The 20,653-nt window shown below is 39.2% G+C and overlaps 1 protein-coding gene across 6 annotated transcripts in view; it reads right to left on the bottom strand.

Moving 5' to 3' along the window:
• Nucleotides 1-890: 890 nt before the first annotated feature.
• Nucleotides 891-20,653, bottom strand: part of LOC103046947 (disks large homolog 4) — a 197,152-nt gene continuing 177,389 nt past the window's right edge. For all 6 annotated transcript variants that reach the window (XM_049465219.1, XM_049465216.1, XM_049465215.1 and 3 more), the window contains 13 exons: nucleotides 17,999-18,134; nucleotides 17,355-17,511; nucleotides 16,557-16,659; nucleotides 15,768-15,882; nucleotides 14,521-14,697; nucleotides 12,616-12,658; nucleotides 11,969-11,999; nucleotides 10,186-10,233; nucleotides 9,851-9,952; nucleotides 8,354-8,526; nucleotides 7,192-7,304; nucleotides 6,632-6,723; nucleotides 891-5,529 (listed from right to left, as the gene is read on the bottom strand). In XM_049465219.1, the coding sequence (XP_049321176.1) occupies nucleotides 5,423-5,529; nucleotides 6,632-6,723; nucleotides 7,192-7,304; nucleotides 8,354-8,526; nucleotides 9,851-9,952; nucleotides 10,186-10,233; nucleotides 11,969-11,999; nucleotides 12,616-12,658; nucleotides 14,521-14,697; nucleotides 15,768-15,882; nucleotides 16,557-16,659; nucleotides 17,355-17,511; nucleotides 17,999-18,134 (1,397 nt within the window). In that variant the 3' untranslated portion in view covers nucleotides 891-5,422. The remainder of the gene's footprint in view (nucleotides 5,530-6,631; nucleotides 6,724-7,191; nucleotides 7,305-8,353; nucleotides 8,527-9,850; nucleotides 9,953-10,185; nucleotides 10,234-11,968; nucleotides 12,000-12,615; nucleotides 12,659-14,520; nucleotides 14,698-15,767; nucleotides 15,883-16,556; nucleotides 16,660-17,354; nucleotides 17,512-17,998; nucleotides 18,135-20,653) is intronic.

The raw sequence follows: 20,653 nt of genomic DNA, 5'->3' as shown, positions 1-20,653 counted from the left end.
AATACAAGGTAAAATGTATCCAATTAAAGTAAAATGTAATCAGTTAATGTAAAATGTATCAAATTAAGATAAAATGTATCAAATGAATGTAAAATTTGTTAAATTACTGTAAACTGTGTCAAGTTAAAGTAAATTGTATCAAGTAAATGTACCATTTTCAAATTAAAGTAAAATACTTCAAATTAAAGAAAATGTATTAAATTAATGTAAAATGTGTCAAAATGAGGTAAAATGTATCAAATTAATGTGAAATGTATAAAATTAATGTAATTTAAAATATGTCAAGTTACTGTAAGGTGTATCAAATTAAAGTAAAATGTATCAAATAAATGTACAATGTGTCCAATATAGGTAAAATGTACAAAAATGAATGTAAAATGTATTAAATTAATATAAAATCATCTTTACCATATAAATGATTTGTTTTTAGTGTATTAAATGAACTTGTGTGGAAAAAAACACTTTCTCCGACGTTTTTAACATAATATTTTTTATTATTTTGTAGCTAATTCACAACAAGCGTTTCACTGAAATTAAACATTTTCATATTCTGATATTATCATTTTAAATCTCTCTTGCAAGATAAATCATTTTAAATATACTTTCTGCGTCAGACGACGTCATTTCATAATGATTTCATTTCAAATAAAAAGCAATATGTTTCATCTGTTCAGGACTATAATAATAATAATAATAATAATAATAATAATAATAATAATGTTATGGCGATAGAAAGAGATAAAATACATTTGATAAATTTGATTCTTTGAAATAAATAAATAAAAAAACTCAATTTATTCTCTTTAGAGTGAACGTATATATTCCTCTCGATAATACATTGGTGTGTGTGTGAGTGTGTGTGTGTGAGTGTGTGTGTGTGTGTGTGTGTGTGTGTGTGTGTGGTTGTAATGTTATAAAACAATATATATTTATAGGTTCATTTACTGATTTGTGTTCAATAATATAAATGTATAGATTGTTATTATGGGCTGTATGCATGTGTGTTATTAGTTGATTAATACTGATATTTAAATATTGACCTGTTTGATCTTTCAGAATAATTATGGTCTGGATCCACGGCGCTGCGTCTCCCAGGAAACCACCCTCACCCAATTAAATGGAAACAAATTAACCAATTAATCAAAGAAAATGAAATAAATCGATGAGTAAATAAAGATCACTGTGAACGGCCACTGTACTTCAAACACACTGCAGAACCAGATCAAAGGAAGATCAAAGGAAAATTATAACAAGATGTGTTTCACTATAGAACAGCGCAAGCCCCGCCCACTCACTAATTCAGTGCACCAGGGCACATTATAACACACACACACACACACACACTAGTGTGTGCATTAGTGTGTATTAGCATTGGTGTGTGTGTGTGTGTGTATGGTTTTCTGTGTAAGTGTGTATAAACCCTGCTATTCTTCATCTAGCCCCGCCCACTTTTACTAAACTCTCAATATAATTCAGAACATACCGAAGAAACACAGCTTAAGCCACTCCCAGATGGTTGCTAGGGTGTTACTAGATCGTTACCATGGCATTCAAGGTAATTATAAGTTGTTGTCAAACAGTTGTCATGGTTTATATGGTGTTCCAAATGGCTGTTAGGGTGCGGCAAGGTGTTGCCTAGCAGTTATGGGCATTCGTTTGCTGGTTGCCGTGGCTAACCAGCTGTAATAATATCCCTAGTGCTTAGCTACACACACACACACACACACACACATACATTCAAACTAATGTGTATTAGTGTGTGTGTACGTGTATAAGTGTGTACCTGGTTGCTAGGGTGTTACTAGGTGGTTGCATTGGTATTGCATGTAGTTGTTATGTGTTTTTAATATGAGATCCATATTGATTAGCTGCTGGTTGCTGTGGTGTTCCAGGTAGTTGATAGGGTATTGCTAGGTGTCCCTAACTAATTGTTATGACTGCTCTATGCAAAGGTTGCTGGTTGCTAGGGTGTTTCAGGCGGTTGCTAGGTGTTGCAAAACAACTGTTATGGGATCACCATAGTGATTAGTTGCCGTTGCTATGGTGCTTCAGGTCATTGATTGGTGGTTGCAAGGTGTGGTTCAATAGTTGTCATAGGATCCCTAGTTATTGGTTGCTGGTTGCTTGGGTGTTTCAGGAGGCTGCTATGATGTTACCAAATTATTATGGGATACCTAATGCTTAGTTACTAAGCAGGTGTTACTAACTAGTTTTTATGCAAATCCCAGTGTTTGGCTAAAGATTACTATGGTGTTCTAGTCGGTTGCTAGGTGGATTCTATGGTATCTTAAGTGGTTGTTATAAAATCCCAGTCAGTTGCTATAGTATTTTAGGTAGTTGCACTAGTATCACATGAGGTTGGTATATGGCTCCTCGGTTGTCGCTGTGGTATCCCAGATGATTGCTTTGGTATGCCTGGTGGTTGCTATGGAATCCTATGTGGTTGCTATTGGATCCTATGTGGATGCTATGCTATCCAAAGTGCTCGGTATGGAATCACAAGCAGTTGCTATGTTGGTAATTTAGGTGGTTGCTATGGTATACCCGTGGTTGATATAGTATCCGATAAGGTCAGTAAACTGACCCTAGGTTGTCACTGTGGTATCCCTGGTGGTTGCTATGCAATCCCAAGTGAATGCTGTGGTAAATAGTGTAAATTCTAGGCTGTTGCTATTGTGTCACAATTTTAGGTGGTTTCTGTGGTATCACAGGTGGTTGCTATGAAATTTTAGGTGGTTTCTGTGGTATAACAAGTGGTTGCTATGTCGATTCAGATCCTGCAGAACATTCCTGTAATTTCACCTACATACAAACCAACTGCCGTGTATTTGTGTGTTTTTGTGTGTGTGTGTGTGTGTGTTTTGTGTGTGTGTGTGTGTGTAGACTGGCTCGCGTATGGATTGGTGGAAGATTGTTCTGGTTCTGATTGGTTGGGCAGAAGTGCTCTACTACACTACAGGCTAAACATGATATATGCTGATCGAGTGGTAAGCAGTTCTACAATATTCCAGTTGGCTTCTAAGGTATTCCTATGTGGTTGCTATAGTAACTATGGTTATTGCTAAGCCAGGGATTCTATTTGATGTGAACTTATGGTATCCCAGCTGGTTGTGTTTGAGTCATGAAATGTCAGGTGGTTTCTGTGGGGTTCCTAGGAGGTTGCTATGAAAATTCAGGTGGTTACTGTAGAGTCTCTAGGTGGTTCCTATGGGATATCAGGAGGTTTTTGTGGGGTTCCTAGGGGTTTCTATGAAATGTGAGGTGGTTGCAGTTAAGTCCCTAGGTGGTTGCTATATAATGTCAGGTGGTTTCTGTTGAGTCTCTAGGAGGTTGCTATGAAATGTCAGGTGGTTGCTGTTGAATCCCCAGGAGGTTGCTATGGAGTGTCAGTTGGTTTCTGTTTAGTCCCTAGGAGGTTGCTATGGAGTGTCAGTTGGTTTCTGTTTAGTCCCTAGGAGGTTGCTATAAAATGTCTCTCTGGTGTTTTCAGAGGGGGTTTCTTGGTGGTCCCTATAATATCCCTTATTATCGGTGGGCTGCTCATTGTTTGCTAGAGTATCTCAGGTGGTTGCTATGGGGTCACTCTGAGCTATAGAATCTTATGAGATTTCTATTGGGTTCCTAGGTGGTTGCTATGAAATGTCAGGTAGTTTCTGTGGGGTTCCTAGGTGGTTGCCATATTTCCCTTGGTTATTGTTAAGGTGTTAAGGCAGGCTCATGGTGATTACCATGGTATTCTAGATGGTTGCTATGGGGTTGCTAGGTGGTTGCGTTGGTATATTTTCCATGGTGTTTGCTAAGGTGGGTTCTTAAGTGGATGTCATGGTGTCCTTGGTGGCTGCTATGGGGTTCCTATGATGTGGTTATGGAATAATATTTGGTTTATGATATTGTATCTCCAATGTTTTTTTATTGAGGGTTGCTAGAGTATCTCAGGTGGTTGCTATGGGGTTGCTCTGAGCTATGGAATCTTATACGGATTCTAGGTGATGGTATATTATCTTAAAAGGTTTCTGTGGAGTATCTACGTGGTTGCTGTGGACTTCCTGGTGATTGCTCTGGCATCGCAGGGGTTTGATAGGGAGCTGTTTGGCGGTAGCTATGGTATGGTATCCCATGTGGTTGCTAGGGTGGTTGCTTTGGTATCACACATGGGCAAAAGAACGCCAATGTGTCAGAAACTGCAGTTAGCATTAATTCACGCTTTTCTTAACGTTTGGCCTGTAGTGTAGTGCGCAACACACACACACATTAATATTGCACTTGTATGTGTGTGTGTGTATGTTGTGTGTGTGTGTGTGTGTTTTACAGGACAGTTATTGTAGCATTTCTTCTTTTATGTGGTAGAAAAAAGGCAAGGAAGTTGTTTGTAGTTTGTATCTCGGTGCATCTTTTCCCCTGGACATAAATAAAAAATGCAAAAACTTGATTAGGTGTGTGTGTGTGTGTGTGTGTTATATATGTGTGTGTGTGAGTGTGTATTTATGTAAATTAAGGAAAACATAGCCCATAGTATCATGTGTGGCTTGGAACTCTGTGCAGCAAGACAAAGACAAACTGATTACGAGTCCTCCATCCTTTTCTGCCTTTTCGTCAATGTTTTCTTCTTTTTCTGCTTTCTTCCTTCTTTCCTTCCCTCCTTCCCTCTTTCTCTCAGTCCTCTTGCTCTCGTCGGCACATCAGATGTCTAAAATAACTCAAAAGTGTCTCAGAAAAAGTCACAGTACGTAGATTCCTCGTTATGATATTACTGTTATTAATAAATATACTTTCGTTCGATTGGGTTTTCTTTCAGCGCTTCGTCCGTCCAACGGAAATGGCTATTCTCATCCGTATCGTTCATTTATAGTCAATGTCTCTTTCTCTCTCTCTCTCTCTCTCTCTCTCTCTCATTTTCACCCAACCAATTCCTCCCAAGATAAAGAGAGAAAGAGAGAGAGAGAGCGAAAGAGAGAGAGAGATAGGGAAGGAAGAAGAAGTCCAACACAGTAAAAAAAGGAAGGATTAAATCGTTTCATGTTCCAACGTTTCCGACATTCTGAGTGTTCCTCTTCTCTACGCTTTTCCTCCTTTTTTAGCGATAAAGGGGGATTTATTGAGTAAAAACAGGTCAACAGCCCTGTGCAAGAGATATAGCGATGCACGCAGAGAGAGAGAGAAAGAGAGAGAGAGAGAGAGAGAGAGAGAGGAAGGGAATGGGAAAGACAAAGAGAGAAAAGATGACGGAAGTCAGTAGTGTGGAGTTTTCCTGTGCTTTTCCACACGTGATCTCGTAACTCCGCCCCTTTCTCCCTCTCTCTCTCTCTTTCTCTCTCTCTCTTTCTGTCTCGCTTGCTCTCTCTCTTAGTCTCTCTCACTCTCTCGTTCCCTCTCTCCCTCTCTGTCTCTGATAGGCTGAGTGGTGTTCTCTCTACGCCAGAGCTCACAGGCGCTCCCTGGTGGGGATCCAGATGTACGGTCCGGACTGCTCCTCAATCACCGACTTCACCTTGTGGTAAACCTCCTCGAAACTGTCCCCCTCCACCACGGCTGAAAGAGAGAGAGAGAGAGAGAGAGGAAGAGAGGTTTAATTAAACACATTTTATACTAAAAGAGTCTCTGTTTAACCATATAGAATAGATACTGCCAACCAGGAGCCCAGAACCAGCTCTGGTATCTCCTGGAGCTTCTTTTCTAGGCATGGAGTAGCCCATGTGGGGTTTCTATGGGGTTTCTATGTGGTTGCTATGGAATGTCAGATAGTTTCTGTGGGGTTTCTGTGGCTTTCCTAGGTATTTGCCAAATTTTCCCTGGTGATTGTTAAGGGGTTAAAGCAGGTTCATGGTAATCACCATGGTTTTTTAGATGGTTGCTATAGGGCTCTATGGAGGTGGTCATATTATATTTTTCCTGGTCATTCCTAGGTGGATGTCATGGTACATCTCTTGATTATATTCCAGAGGTTTTTAATTTGGTAAAATCAAAGAAACTCATCATTTTTAGGGTGCTCTCTTGTTTTTTTCCAAAGCTATAGATGGGTATTAATATGGATAAAGAGTAGATGAGTATAAGTATATAAGTATTGGTATAGATAAATATGGATGGGCATTGTAAGGACTCGATTACTTACTATATAGCATCTTTTTGCCTTTTTAGGCACCTAAAGATGCTTACAATTTCATCCCTACATGATTTTTAACACACACTGGAAAAAAGCGACAGCCAATTGCACAGAGCATACTCTCAACCGGAAACCACCGTCCAGCTGAAGAACTGCATCAAGCAATAATAAATATTTAGAGTATTAAAGGCAATTTAGAGTATATAGAGTAACTTTCTTTATGGAAGAAACCCAAATTAAACTAAGCACACATGAGGAGAACATGGAAACTCCACCCAGATAGGGACTTGAACCCGAGACCCCAGTGCTGGAAGGTGAACATTCTGACCACTAACCCACCGTACAGCTCTGTAGATAGATGTAGATGGTATGGATGGTAAAAAATTGATATGGTAAGACTTTGTCCTGAATTCAGGGTATATTTATGAATATGGGTAATGATAATATGGCTATGTATGGAATGGTATAGATGAGTATGTTTAAATAATCTGGATTTAATGAATAAAACAGATTAAATAGGGTATTATTTACCTGAGAAACACTCCAGAAAGTCCTGCTCCAGTTTAACGGCTCGGTCCAACCCTTTCCTCGCCTGCTCCTCCGTTAGACGTGTATTAATCTCCCTACAGACACAATTACACACAATTACACAATAAATTACACACATAATACTAAACACTGATAAACTGTACTAATTGAGTCCTAGTATTGTCCTTTCTTTCATTTCTCTGTGATGGGGAGCTAAAATGAGCTTTTATTAGCTTTTATTTTTCTACTCCACCTTAAATGCTGCAGACTCTGCTGTCTGTTGCATCATTTAAGGTGGAAAGGGAAAGTTAGCTAACGCTAGCTAGCTACTGAGACAAACTACTAGCGATTTTTTATGCTTGTTATTAAAAATATGGCCTTAAACGTTTAAAACTACACATTAAACTATGGTAATATATTGGTATATTGGTATATATAATGGTATTATAATTTTTAATAAGAATAATACTCAAATTTGAGGTGAAAACGATAAAAGTTCATCATTTGATCGTATGCTGTTTTTAGATGCGCTGTAAATGTCGCGGTTGCCGTTGGTTACGTACAGCACGTTCTCCAGAGACTTCGGCCGGACGAAGATGGCTATAGGATGAAGCTGTGCAGCCTGGAGTCTTCGGATAGCGTTCGCTGAAACATCCAGAATACAGTGTTTCCCCTGCTGCTCATAAAAACACACACAAAAACACAAAAAATAATATTTTACCAACACATCTACACTATATATACAAACATATTGGGACATGTTCCACTGTATCTTCTGAAATTAAGGGTATTTAAAAGAGTTTATTCTGCTTTTGTTGGAGTAACTGTCTCTACTGTACAGAGAAGACTTTCTACTAGTTTCTGGACTTACATAGTTGTGAGGATCTGACTGCATTTCAGCCAAAAGAACGCTGTTTATTAAGGTCAGGGTGTTGGATGAGGATGATCACCACCTCAACTCATCCCAATCTCATCCCCAACTCTCTAACTTAACCCCAACTCATCCTAAACTCATCCCCAACTCCTGACTCATCACCACCTCATCCTGACTCCCCAAATCATCTCTAACTCATCTCCAAATTTTCCAACTCATCCTGACTCCCCAATCCATCCCTAACTCATCCCCAACTTCTTCTCCAACTCCACAACTCGTTCCCACCTATTCCATTCCAATTTCTTCACCTTATTCCCAACTCACCCTGAGCTCCCCAACTCCCCCAACTCATCACCAACTCCCCAAACTCATCACCAACTCTACGAATCATTCCCCAACTCATTCCCAACTCATCCTTAGCTTATCCTCAACTTCTCCCCAACTCATTCCCAATTCATCCCCAACTAATCCCTAACTCATCCCCAACTCCTGACTCATCACCACCTCATCCTGACTCCCCAAATCATCTCTAACTCATCTCCCAATTTTCCAACTCACCCTGACTCCCCAATCCATCCCCAACTCATCCCCAACTTCCCAACTCCCCAATTCTTCTCCAACTCCACAACTTGTCCGCACCTTATTCCAATTTCTTCACCTTATTCCCAACTCACCCTGAGCTCCCCAACTCCCCCAACTCATCACCAACTCATCCTTAAAACATCCCCGACTCATCCCCAAATCTTCCCAACTCTCCACCTCACTATTCACTATTACAAGAACTAGACACTACATTAGAAACACAGACACGCTGTGAGTGTGCGTTTGCACGTGTGTGTCAGCAGGGTTACCTGTTCGGCCACCTCTCGTACGCTCTGGACGCTCGTGCCGTACAGGTGGCTGTTATATTGTCCAGCTTCGATGAACCGATGGCTCTGGATGTCCTTTTCCATCTGTTCCCGTGACGACACGAAGTGATAGTCCCGCCCATCCACCTCGTACTCGCGCTTCGGCCGCGTCGTATCTAACGGAAACAATGATGTCATCAGTACTAACGTTCCCCTCTGTTTCTTTTATCTTTTTGACTTTGAGACTTTAGGCACGCCCCTTAAAATGACTCCATCTCTTACTCCAAACAAATCCCAACTCCCCACCTCATCCCCAGCTAATCCCAAATTATCCCCAACTCATCCCAAATTATCCCTATTTCATCCCAAACTCTTCCCCAACTCCTCAACTCATACCAAATCCCCAATTTATCCCCAACTCCCCAACGCATCCCAAACTCATCCCACATTAACCCTTAACTCATCCCTAACTCCTCAAATTATCCCCACCTCATCTCAAATTTTCCCCAACTCATCCCCATCTCCCCAAAATATGCCCACCTCATCCCAAAGTATCCCCAACTCATCCCAAATTACCCCCACCTCATCCCAAATTATCCCCAACTCATCCTAAATTATCCCCAACTCCCCAAATTACCCCCACCCCATCCCAAATTATCCCCACCTCATCCCCAACTCATCCTAAATTATCCCCAACTCCCCAAATTATCCCCAACTCATCCCAAATTATCCCCACCTCATCCCAAATTACCCCCACCTCATCCCAAATTATCCCCAACTCATCCTAAATTATCCCCAACTCATCCTAAATTATCCCCAACTCCCCAAAATATCCCCACCTCATCCCAAATTATCCCCAACTCATCCCAAATTACCCCACCTCATCCCAAATTATCCCCACCTCATCCCCAACTCATCCTAAATTATCCCCAACTCCCCAAATTATCCCCAACTCCCCAAATTATCCCCAACTCATCCCAAATTATCCCCACCTCATCCCAAATTATCTCAACTCATTCCCAACTCATCCCAAATTATCCCCAACTCCCCAAATTATCCCCAACTCCCCAAATTATCCCCAACTCATCCCAAATTACCCCCACCTCATCCCAAATTATCTCAACTCATTCCCAACTCATCCCAAATTATCCCCAACTCCCCAAATTATCCCCAACTCCCCAAATTATCCCCAACTCATCCCAAATTACCCCCACCTCATCCCAAATTATCCCCAACTCATCCTAAATTATCCCCAACTCCCCAAATTATCCCCAACTCATCCCAAATGATCCCCAACTCATCCCAAATGATCCCCAACTCATCCTAAATTATCCCTAACTAATCCCCAACTCATCAAACACAGTTGATTGAATAAATCTTGTTCAAATCTTTGTTTGCTGGGTCTCTGTTTTGAACAATGCTCATAATGTACAGTTAGCGATAAGTCAGGATGGCACTGAGCCAATCACAGTAAGTTGTGGGTGGGGCTTGCATACTTACGAGGAACGCAGGAGCCGAACTTGTCTGGAAACTCCGACAGCAGGTCGTCATTTACCCGATCCTTCACTGGTCCCAGAATAATGATGGGTCTCGCGTAATGAACTACAGAAAGATTACAGAGAAAATATTGCAAAAGCATTTTTCATAATTTATTCAAAGAATTTTAGGATATACTGGGACAGAAAAAGTCAAATTTCAGTTCAGTATTACATAAATTAAGAGCTTCTTATTTATTAGCCTTAAACATTAAAGCCCAGCTTCTAAACATGGTGGAGGTAGTTATATGCAGTGTGGAAACAGTGAACTCTGGAGGTGAAGAGGGGAATCGCACTCACCTTCCACTTGTGTCACCGTTTCATAACTGTGTGCTGATTCGTCTCTACCTGCAACCAAACACACAAATGCACACTGTCAGCTCAAATACACATTCTAACTCAAATACACACTCTAACTCAAATACACACTCTTACTCAAATACACACTCTAACTCAAATACCCACTCTAACTCAAATACACACTCTAACTCAAATACACACTCTAACTCAAATACACACTCTAACTCAAATACACACTCTAACTCAAATACATACTCTAACTCAAATACACACTCTAACTCAAATACACACTCTAACTCAAATACACACTCTTACTCAAATACACACTCTAACTCAAATACACACTCTAACTCAAATACACACTCTAACTCAAATACACACTCTAACTCAAATACATACTCTAACTCAAATACACACTCTAACTCAAATACACACTCTAACTCAAATACACACTCTTACTCAAATACACACTAACTTAAATACACACTCTAACTCAAATACACACTCTAACTCAAATACACACTCTAACTCAAATACACACTAACTCAAATACACACTCTAACTCAAATACACACTCTAACTCAAATACACACTTTAACTCAAATCCACACTCTAACTCAAATCCACACTCTAACTCAAATCCACACTCTAACTCAAATCCACACTCTAACTCAAATCCACACTCTAACTCAAATCCACACTCTAACTCAAATACACACTCTAACACAAATACACACTCTAACTTAAATACACACTCTAACTTAAATACACACTCTAACTCAAATACACACTCTTACTCAAATACACACTAACTTAAATACACACTCTAACTCAAATACACACTCTTACTCAAATACACACTAACTTAAATACACACTCTAACTCAAATACACACTCTTACTCAAATACACACTAACTTAAATACACACTCTAACTCAAATACACACTCTAACTTAAATACACACTCTTACTCAAATACACACTCTAACTTAAATACACACTAACTCAAATACACACTCTTACTCAAATACACACTAACTTAAATACACACTCTAACTCAAATACACACTCTTACTCAAATACACACTCTAACTCAAATACACACTCTAACTCAAATACACACTCTAACTCAAATACACACTTTAATTCAAACACACACTCTAACTCAAATACACACTTTAATTCAAACACACACTCTAACTCAAATACACACTCTTACTCAAATACACACTTTAATTCAAACACACACTCTAACTCAAATACACACTCTTACTCAAATACACACTCTAACTCAAATACACACTCTTACTCAAATACACACTTTAATTCAAACACACACTCTAACTCAAATACACACTCTAACTTAAATACACACTAACTCAAATACACACTCTTACTCAAATACACACTAACTTAAATACACACTCTTACTCAAATACACACTCTAACTCAAATACACACTCTAACTCAAATACACACTCTTACTCAAATACACACTCTTACTCAAATACACACTAACTCAAATACACACTCTAACTCAAATACACACTCTAACTCAAATACACACTCTTACTCAAATACACACTCTAACTCAAATACCCACTCTAACTCAAATACACACTCTAACTCAAATACACACTCTAACTCAAATACACACTCTAACTCAAATACACACTCTAACTCAAATACACACTCTAACTCAAATACACACTTTAACTCAAATCCAGATCAAATTAGTGCACTTAATAATTAATAATACACAGATTTATTTATCAACACTCACCCTGTGATCCTAAACTGTCTCGACTGTGATCCTGAAAAAACAGAGACAAGATAAATTAATTAATTTACAATAATAAAAACATGAGCAGAATAAAATACAAAATCAAAAATCACCAGAGATTTAAAAAATCTAATAATTAAAACTAGGAAAAAGGGAGAAAAAAGAAAGAAAGAAAACTTTAAGAAAAAAAACATGAAAAACAAATATTAAAAAAACAGAAAATTGAGAAAGATAAAATCTTCAGAAAAGAAAAAGCTCATCCCAAACTCATCCACATTCATCCTAAACTCACCCAAACTCATCCCCCTCATTCACATCTCGTGCCCAACTTACCCCAACTCGTCCCCAACTCCCAAACTCAACCCTACCTCACCCCCAGCTCTTCCGAAACTCATCCCAAACTCATCCCAAACCCTTCCCCAACTCATTCACAACTCATCCCCAACTTAATCCCCACTACAGAAATGAAGAAAATTTAAAAAGATAAAATTATCTTTAAGAAAAAGCTTAAGAAAAAAAAGTTTGATGCCACTGCCGTCTCAGTCTGGCAGTTCAGTTCCTGTAGGTTGATTCATTCTGGGTGCAGCTCCAGTATGTATTGTGTTGGGTGATGAGTGTATTACTGTGATAGTGATGAATAATTTTACCCTGTCTTTCGTCTTTAAGCGAGACCATTCTTTCCTCTCCACCCTGCAGAACAACAGAAAACAGCAGAAAGAGAAATTGAACTCTGGATAATTTTATAGTTCTTATAGAAGATTTAAAATGTAGTAAAACAGAGATTCCCAACCTTTTAAAACTCACAGCCCGTAAATACACACAACCATCAGCTTTAGTTAACGTTATTTTCTGATTCTGTGCACAAAAAGCCTAGAAATATAATATATGAACTCCCTGCTGTAATTTTAATTTTCATTAAAAATTAAAAATAGATCATGTTAAAGACCCTGTTTTTAAACATTTCTATATTATGTGTAAAACGTAAACCACAGAACAACTGCAAACTCTCACTAATAACTATAGCTTATTAACCTACTATTTGTCTCTGCAGTACCTCTAAAGCCCACTGGGGGTAGTAGAATTTAAAATTCAGACAATTGAAATACAGTTGCAATAAAAAGTATGTGGGATTATACTTGGATTTCTGCATAAATTGGTGATTAAATGAGTTCTGATCTTCATCTACGTCCCAACAATAGACAAACACAGTCTGATTAAACTAAAACCACACAATAATATATATGTTTGCATGATTTTATTGATGTATGTGAAAACCCTTCAGCTAATGATAATCTTTTCTAAGAGCTAATGCGCTAATTGGAGGCAGGATGTGATGAGATGTGATTGGATGTGTTGGTTAAAGCTGCTCTGCTCTATAAAAAACACACACAGCAGTTTTTAGAGTTTGCTGTTCTTAAGAAGCTTGATTGCTTGATGTGAATCATGTCTCGCACAAAAGATCAAGCTCTCAGAAGACCTACGTTCAAGAACTGTTGACTTGCATGAAGCTGGAAAGGGTTACTCTAAAAGTTTCTCTAAAATTATTGATGTTCACGTGTCCACGGTTAAGACAGACGCTCTACAAAAATGGAGAAAGTTCAGCACTGTTGCTGCTACTCTCTCTAGGCGTGGTAAAGTCCTGTAAAGATGACTGCAAGAGCACAGCACATGCAGAATGATCAATGAGGTGAGGAAGAATCCTCATTGAGAGTGTCAGCTGAAGACTGAATACAGAAATCTCTGGCACATGCTCTGGCAACATTTTTGTTGAGAAATCTACAATAAGGAAAACATTAAACAAGAATGGAGTTTATGGGAGGACACCATGGAGGAAGCCACTGCTGTCCAAAAAAAAACATCGAAACTCATCCCAACTGTGAAACATGGTGGAGGGGGCATCATGGTTTGAGGCTGCTTTGCTTTGCTGCCTCAGGGTCTGGATGGATTTTGCCAAGTTAAACAAGATATTTAGCAGGAAAACTTACAGGAAGACCATCTGTTCTCCAACTGAAGCTCAACAGAGGACGGATGATGCAACAGAACAACGACCCAAAACTAAATAGAAGTAAATCAACAGCCGAACGACTTCAACAGAAGAAAATAAATAAATACTCCTTCTGGAGAGTCCTGACCTCCTGAACCCAACTGAGACGCTGCAGCATCATGAGCTCAAGAGAGTGATTCACACCAGATATCCCATAATATTATAGCTGAACTGAAACAGTTTAGTGAAGAGGAATGATCCAGAATTCCTCCTGACCGTTCTGCAGGTCTGATCTGCAGCTACAGGAAACCATTGGTTGAGGTTTTTGCTGCTAAAGGAGGATCAACCAGTTATTAAATCCAAAGATTCACATACTTTTATTTACTCTCACTGTGTATATTAACATGCTGTGTTCAATAAAATCATGCAAACATATATATTATTGTGTGGTTTTAGTTTAATCAGACTGTGTTTGTCTATTGTTGGGATGTAGATGAAGATCAGAACACATTTAATGACTAATTTACGCAGAAATCCAAGTACTTTTTCCCCTCATGCGCTCACCCACCTCCTCTTGCTGGGTATGAAGCCGAGCTCCTCGGCCTCGCCGCCGGTGCTGACCCGCCGGGCCTGCCACCACTCATCATCACTGCAGTCCAGCACATGCAGAACATCCCCGAACCGGAAACTGACCGCCTGACTCAGGAACCCGCCGTCCGCCGTCTTATCATAATCAAACAGAGCCCTGAGGAATCAAGAGTTCAATCAAAATTCATAACTGTATCATAAATATCGTATTTTTAAGACTATAAGGTGCACTAGATTATATATATATATATAAGGCGCATTAAGCGACACTAGTAAGGTCGCTACATCGAAGTGAGTAAGAGTGTCGCCAACTAAGCAAAACTCTAAATCTTTAAAAAACATTTTATTTTAAAAGTTAAACGAGTGCTGGATGTTAATCTACACAGATTTCTCTATTGAAAACTGTTTATTTGGGTGAGTAAAGTGCTTCCGTTTATTTATAGTAAGCTTAGATATTCAATATTTTGTGTAAGGGTGAGAAACTTTCAGTGAAGTTTCTCCAGCACTAAGGCTGGGAGCAGCAGCATTAGCATTAGCCGCTAAATGCTGCCCTATAGCGTGTTCCGGTAAGCCAGGGCGCTCTCCACTGGCCGTTCATTTCACGTAGCTTATTTTAACACGGCAAACAGGCAGACTACAATCAGATATACTCACCACTGAACATTACCGGATTTTTTATACTATAAGGTGCACCTAAAATCCTTTAATTGTCCCCAAAAACCATCAGTGCTCCTTCTAATCTGGTGCTTGAGCTAATATTGCCTTGGCTTACCACAACACTCAAGGTTCCTCAGTGTAGCGCTGTCAGGCAGGATTTAGTAGAGCTAGTGGTTAGTTGCTAATGCTAATGCTGCTGCACCCAGCCTTAGTGTAAATCTGGAAATCGAAGCTTACTGTAATTAAACGGAAGCGCTTTACTCACCCAAATAAACAGTTTTCTGGAGAGAAATCTGTGTAAATTAGCGCTAGTTTAACTTTAAAACAAAATGTTTTTCTTTAAGAATTACAGTTTTGTTTACTTAACTTAGCTTAGCTTTACAGACGAGACCTGCTGAATTAGAAGGAAAACATGGCGACACCCCTGTTCCTTACTAGTGTCACTTGAAATGCGCTTTATAATTTTTTAATAATAATATAAAAATACGATATATGCAGAGTAAATTTGGGTAAAAACATATAATTAACAAACTGGTGCTGCATCAGTGAGTACAGGTTCTGATTGGTTACCTGATGTAAAAGCCTTGTTTGGGATTACTCCTCAGCGTCGTCGTTCCAGATCCCAAACTGCTGTTCATCAGCTGCTCCCTCAAATCATGGATTTTAGCCTCAAACCGACTGTACTCTACACACACACAACAAACACACACAACACACACATATTACTGATAGTAGCAGTTAAAAGTGTGTAAATTTGTCCCTTATCATGCAGATTCTCAAATATTAATATTTGGACAGTGACACAGGTCTACGTGATTCGGGTTTTACATGCATGTACACTTCCAGGTTTAATTCATTCAAGAGGATGACTGAAAATATCATGTATTAATCGTTTAGTAATTAAGCAATTTTTCAACAAATTTCCTATAAAACCGGCAAATTAAAGTGTTATTAAATGACACTATTAAATTCTTGTTTTAAATTGTTATAAGGAGCATTTTGGCGTAATGGGAGGTCAAACTTTCTGAATTATTGTGTGCAGCTCCATGAAAAGGGTCAACTTTACACACTGTCAACTGGGAGACATGAGTTACTGATATTACTTAAAATCCTTTAATTTTCCCTAAAATCATCAGAGCTTCTTATAATCCGGTGCTCCTTATGTATGAATTCTATCAGTCAGGTATTAAGGAGATTTCAGTGAAGTTTCTCCAGCACTAAGGCTGGAGCAGCATTAGCATTAGCATTAGCATTGGCTGCTGATTGGTCTGTCCTTTCGTTGATTTGGGACTTAAATGATGTTTATCGAGTTTAAAATGTAATAAATAATAAAGTTAGAGCTACAGTGAGTGTACTCACCCTCTGGTCTGTACTGGGCTATAATGGTTACGGTCTGTCCAGCGTTCTTCAGCGCAGCTGCAGCTTGTTCATGTGTAGCAGCTCTGAGGTCAACACCGTTAACCTGCGACACACACACACACACATTATTACACATCAATGTTCTCAAAATTGATCTTTGCTATCATAACTTCGGGAAAAGTACTCCTTGCTCGGCTCAAAACACAAAGCAAAATTCATGTACTAATTTTCTTAATTAATGATGGGTGTGGTCAATTTTGGGCGTAACATGAAATAATAAACCAATCAGAGCATCTCTTTAAGAGTAGATCAGGTGAGCTCTGACTTTGGTGGATTGCTATTGTAACGGTGCAGCTACCTGGACGTGTTCAACAAACTCTTCTCAGCAGAGGAAACTGAGCTGCTGGTTGACGCTGTGAAGGAGCTCCAGCAGCTCATTTACGGGAACAGCAATGTTATTTTATTTACTATTCTGTTTATTGTTGATGTAAAAGTTGAGTTTGTGCTGCTGTGTGTTCATGTGTGTGTAATAAGTGGGGGTGTACGCTCGGCTCGGCACGGCGCCTGTGTTACCGAGATAGCGATGAACGTCTGACTGTTGGCGCATGTCTAGGTTGTATTCAGTCAGTGGAGCTCCTGTGTTTTCTGTTACCAAGATAAACAAGATAAAACTCCAGAAATGTACCTGAACACACCTCATTTCCAGAACACCACGCCCATCAGTGTAGATATATTATTATTATATATTTAAACCAGGCAGGAGGAAGTGTGTGTGTTTGTGTGTGTGTGTATTCTCACACTCAGTATTTGGTCTCCTTTCCTCAGTTCTCCGCTGAGATCCGCAGGTCCTCCGGCTAAAATAAAGGAGATAAAGATTCCCTCTCCATCCTCCCCCCCGACTATATTAAACCCCAGACCTGTAGATCCTCTGTGGATCACCACACGCCGAGGGTCTCTGAGAGAGAGAGGGAGAGAGAGAGGGAGAGAGAGAGGGAGAGAGAGAGAGAGAGAGCGATAGAGAGAGAGAGAGAGAGAGAGCGATAGAGAGAGAGATAATGCAACAATAATGCAAAATTTTATTATAAATAACTACATTAATACATAAATATGATCTAAAACATCATCAGATTTTTACACAATTTCTAAAAGTAGATACTAAGGCTGGAGCATTAGCATTAGTGGCTAACCGCTAATGGTTGGCCTATATGTGCATTAGTGTGCGGTTAGTGGGTAATGCTAATGCTGCTCCAGCAGTGCTAGCCGGAGTTAGCATCAAGCCAATAATGCTACAGGCCAATAATGGTCTCCTCTGAACAGCAAAAGAGCTAGTGCTTAGCACAGTTAGTGGCTAATGCTAATGCTGCCTCAGCAGTGCTAGCCGGGGTACTTATAGTACAAAAAATACAATACTATTCTTATAGAGGGTGCTGCAGGTGGGTTACCTGGGCAGGTCGTCATCTCCCAGCAGGCCGTGCAGCACAGGTGAGAAGCGACTGGGGGAGGTGGGAGTGAGGGCTTGTGGGTAATCTGAGCCGAGATAGCTGTGGCCGAGGTCAGTGTCCAAGTGAGGAGAATACGCTGGAGAGAAAAAAACACAGAAATTAATAGGAGGGCTACAGTAGCCGTCATACTGCAGCCAGCCAGCAGAGGCGCTAGAGCCGTGGTGATTTCACTGTTGATCTGTAGTGTGTAGTGTATAGTGTGTAGTGTATAGTGTATAGTGTGTAGTGTATAGTGTATAGTGTATAGTGTGTAGTGTGTAGTGTATAGTGTATAGTGTGTAGTGTATAGTGTATAGTGTGTAGTGTATAGTGTGTAGTGTATAGTGTGTAGTGTATAGTGTGTAGTGTGTAGTGTGTAGTGTATAGTGTGTAGTGTATAGTGTGTAGTGTGTAGTGTATAGTGTGTAGTGTATAGTGTATAGTGTGTAGTGTGTAGTGTATAGTGTGTAGTGTATAGTGTGTAGTGTATAGTGTGTAGTGTATAGTGTGTAGTGTATAGTGTGTAGTGTACAGTGTATAGTGACTCACTGCTGGTGAGGTCTGGAGGGTTGTAGTTGTTGGTAAGGTAAAGGTTATTAGGTTTAGCCACTCTGAGGTAGTGTAGTGTATAGTGTATAGTGTGTAGTGTATAGTGTGTAGTGTATAGTGTATAGTGTGTAGTGTATAGTGTGTAGTGTATAGTGTGTAGTGTATAGTGTATAGTGTGTAGTGTATAGTGTATAGTGTATAGTGTGTAGTGTGTAGTGTATAGTGTGTAGTGTATAGTGTGTAGTGTATAGTGTGTAGTGTGTAGTGTATAGTGTGTAGTGTATAGTGTGTAGTGTATAGTGTGTAGTGTGTAGTGTATAGTGTGTAGTGTGTAGTGTATAGTGTGTAGTGTATAGTGTGTAGTATATAGTGTGTAGTGTGTAGTGTATAGTGTGTAGTGTATAGTGTATAGTGTGTAGTGTATAGTGTGTAGTGTATAGTGTGTAGTGTATAGTGTATAGTGTGTAGTGTATAGTGTATAGTGTGTAGTGTGTAGTGTATAGTGTGTAGTGTACAGTGTATAGTGTATAGTGACTCACTGCTGGTGAGGTCTGGAGGGTTGTAGTTGTTGGTAAGGTAAAGGTTATTAGGTTTAGCCACTCTGAGGTAGTGTAGTGTATAGTGTGTAGTGTATAGTGTGTAGTGTGTAGTGTATAGTGTGTAGTGTATAGTGTGTAGTGTATAGTGTGTAGTGTATAGTGTATAGTGTGTAGTGTATAGTGTATAGTGTGTAGTGTGTAGTGTATAGTGTGTAGTGTACAGTGTATAGTGTATAGTGACTCACTGCTGGTGAGGTCTGGAGGGTTGTAGTTGTTGGTAAGGTAAAGGTTATTAGGTTTAGCCACTCTGAGGTAGTGTAGTGTATAGTGTATAGTGTGTAGTGTATAGTGTGTAGTGTATAGTGTGTAGTGTATAGTGTACAGTGTGTAGTGTATAGTGTATAGTGTGTAGTGTATAGTGTGTAGTGTATAGTGTGTAGTGTATAGTGTATAGTGTATAGTGTGTAGTGTGTAGTGTATAGTGTGTAGTGTATAGTGTGTAGTGTGTAGTATATAGTGTGTAGTGTATAGTGTGTAGTGTATAGTGTATAGTGTGTAGTGTATAGTGTGTAGTGTATAGTGTATAGTATATAGTGTGTAGTGTATAGTGTGTAGTGTATAGTGTGTAGTGTATAGTGTGTAGTGTATAGTGTATAGTGTGTAGTGTGTAGTGTATAGTGTGTAGTGTATAGTGTGTAGTGTGTAGTGTATAGTGTGTAGTGTATAGTGTGTAGTGTATAGTGTATAGTGTGTAGTGTATAGTGTATAGTGTGTAGTGTATAGTGTGTAGTGTATAGTGTGTAGTGTATAGTGTATAGTATATAGTGTGTAGTGTATAGTGTGTAGTGTATAGTGTATAGTGTATAGTGTGTAGTGTATAGTGTATAGTGTGTAGTGTGTAGTGTATAGTGTGTAGTGTATAGTGTATAGTGTGTAGTGTATAGTGTGTAGTGTATAGTGTATAGTGTATAGTGTGTAGTGTATAGTGTGTAGTGTATAGTGTGTAGTGTGTAGTGTATAGTGTGTAGTGTATAGTGTGTAGTGTATAGTGTGTAGTGTATAGTGTATAGTGTATAGTGTGTAGTGTATAGTGTATAGTGTATAGTGTGTAGTGTATAGTGTGTAGTGTATAGTGTGTAGTGTATAGTGTATAGTGTGTAGTGTATAGTGTGTAGTGTATAGTGTATAGTGTATAGTGTATAGTGTATAGTGTGTAGTGTATAGTGTGTAGTGTATAGTGTGTAGTGTATAGTGTATAGTATATAGTGTATAGTGTGTAGTGTATAGTGTGTAGTGTATAGTGTATAGTGTGTAGTGTATAGTGTATAGTGTGTAGTGTGTAGTGTATAGTGTGTAGTGTATAGTGTATAGTATGTAGTGTATAGTGTGTAGTGTATAGTGTGTAGTGTATAGTGTGTAGTGTATAGTGTATAGTGTATAGTGTATAGTGTGTAGTGTATAGTGTGTAGTGTATAGTGTGTAGTGTATAGTGTATAGTGTGTAGTGTATAGTGTGTAGTGTGTAGTGT

This window comes from Astyanax mexicanus, chromosome 1 (assembly GCF_023375975.1).
Source record: "Astyanax mexicanus isolate ESR-SI-001 chromosome 1, AstMex3_surface, whole genome shotgun sequence".
Classification (NCBI taxonomy): domain Eukaryota; kingdom Metazoa; phylum Chordata; class Actinopteri; order Characiformes; family Acestrorhamphidae; genus Astyanax; species Astyanax mexicanus.
The sequence above is the reverse complement of the archived record's forward strand: the minus strand, read 5'-3'. Positions and strand labels throughout refer to the sequence as shown.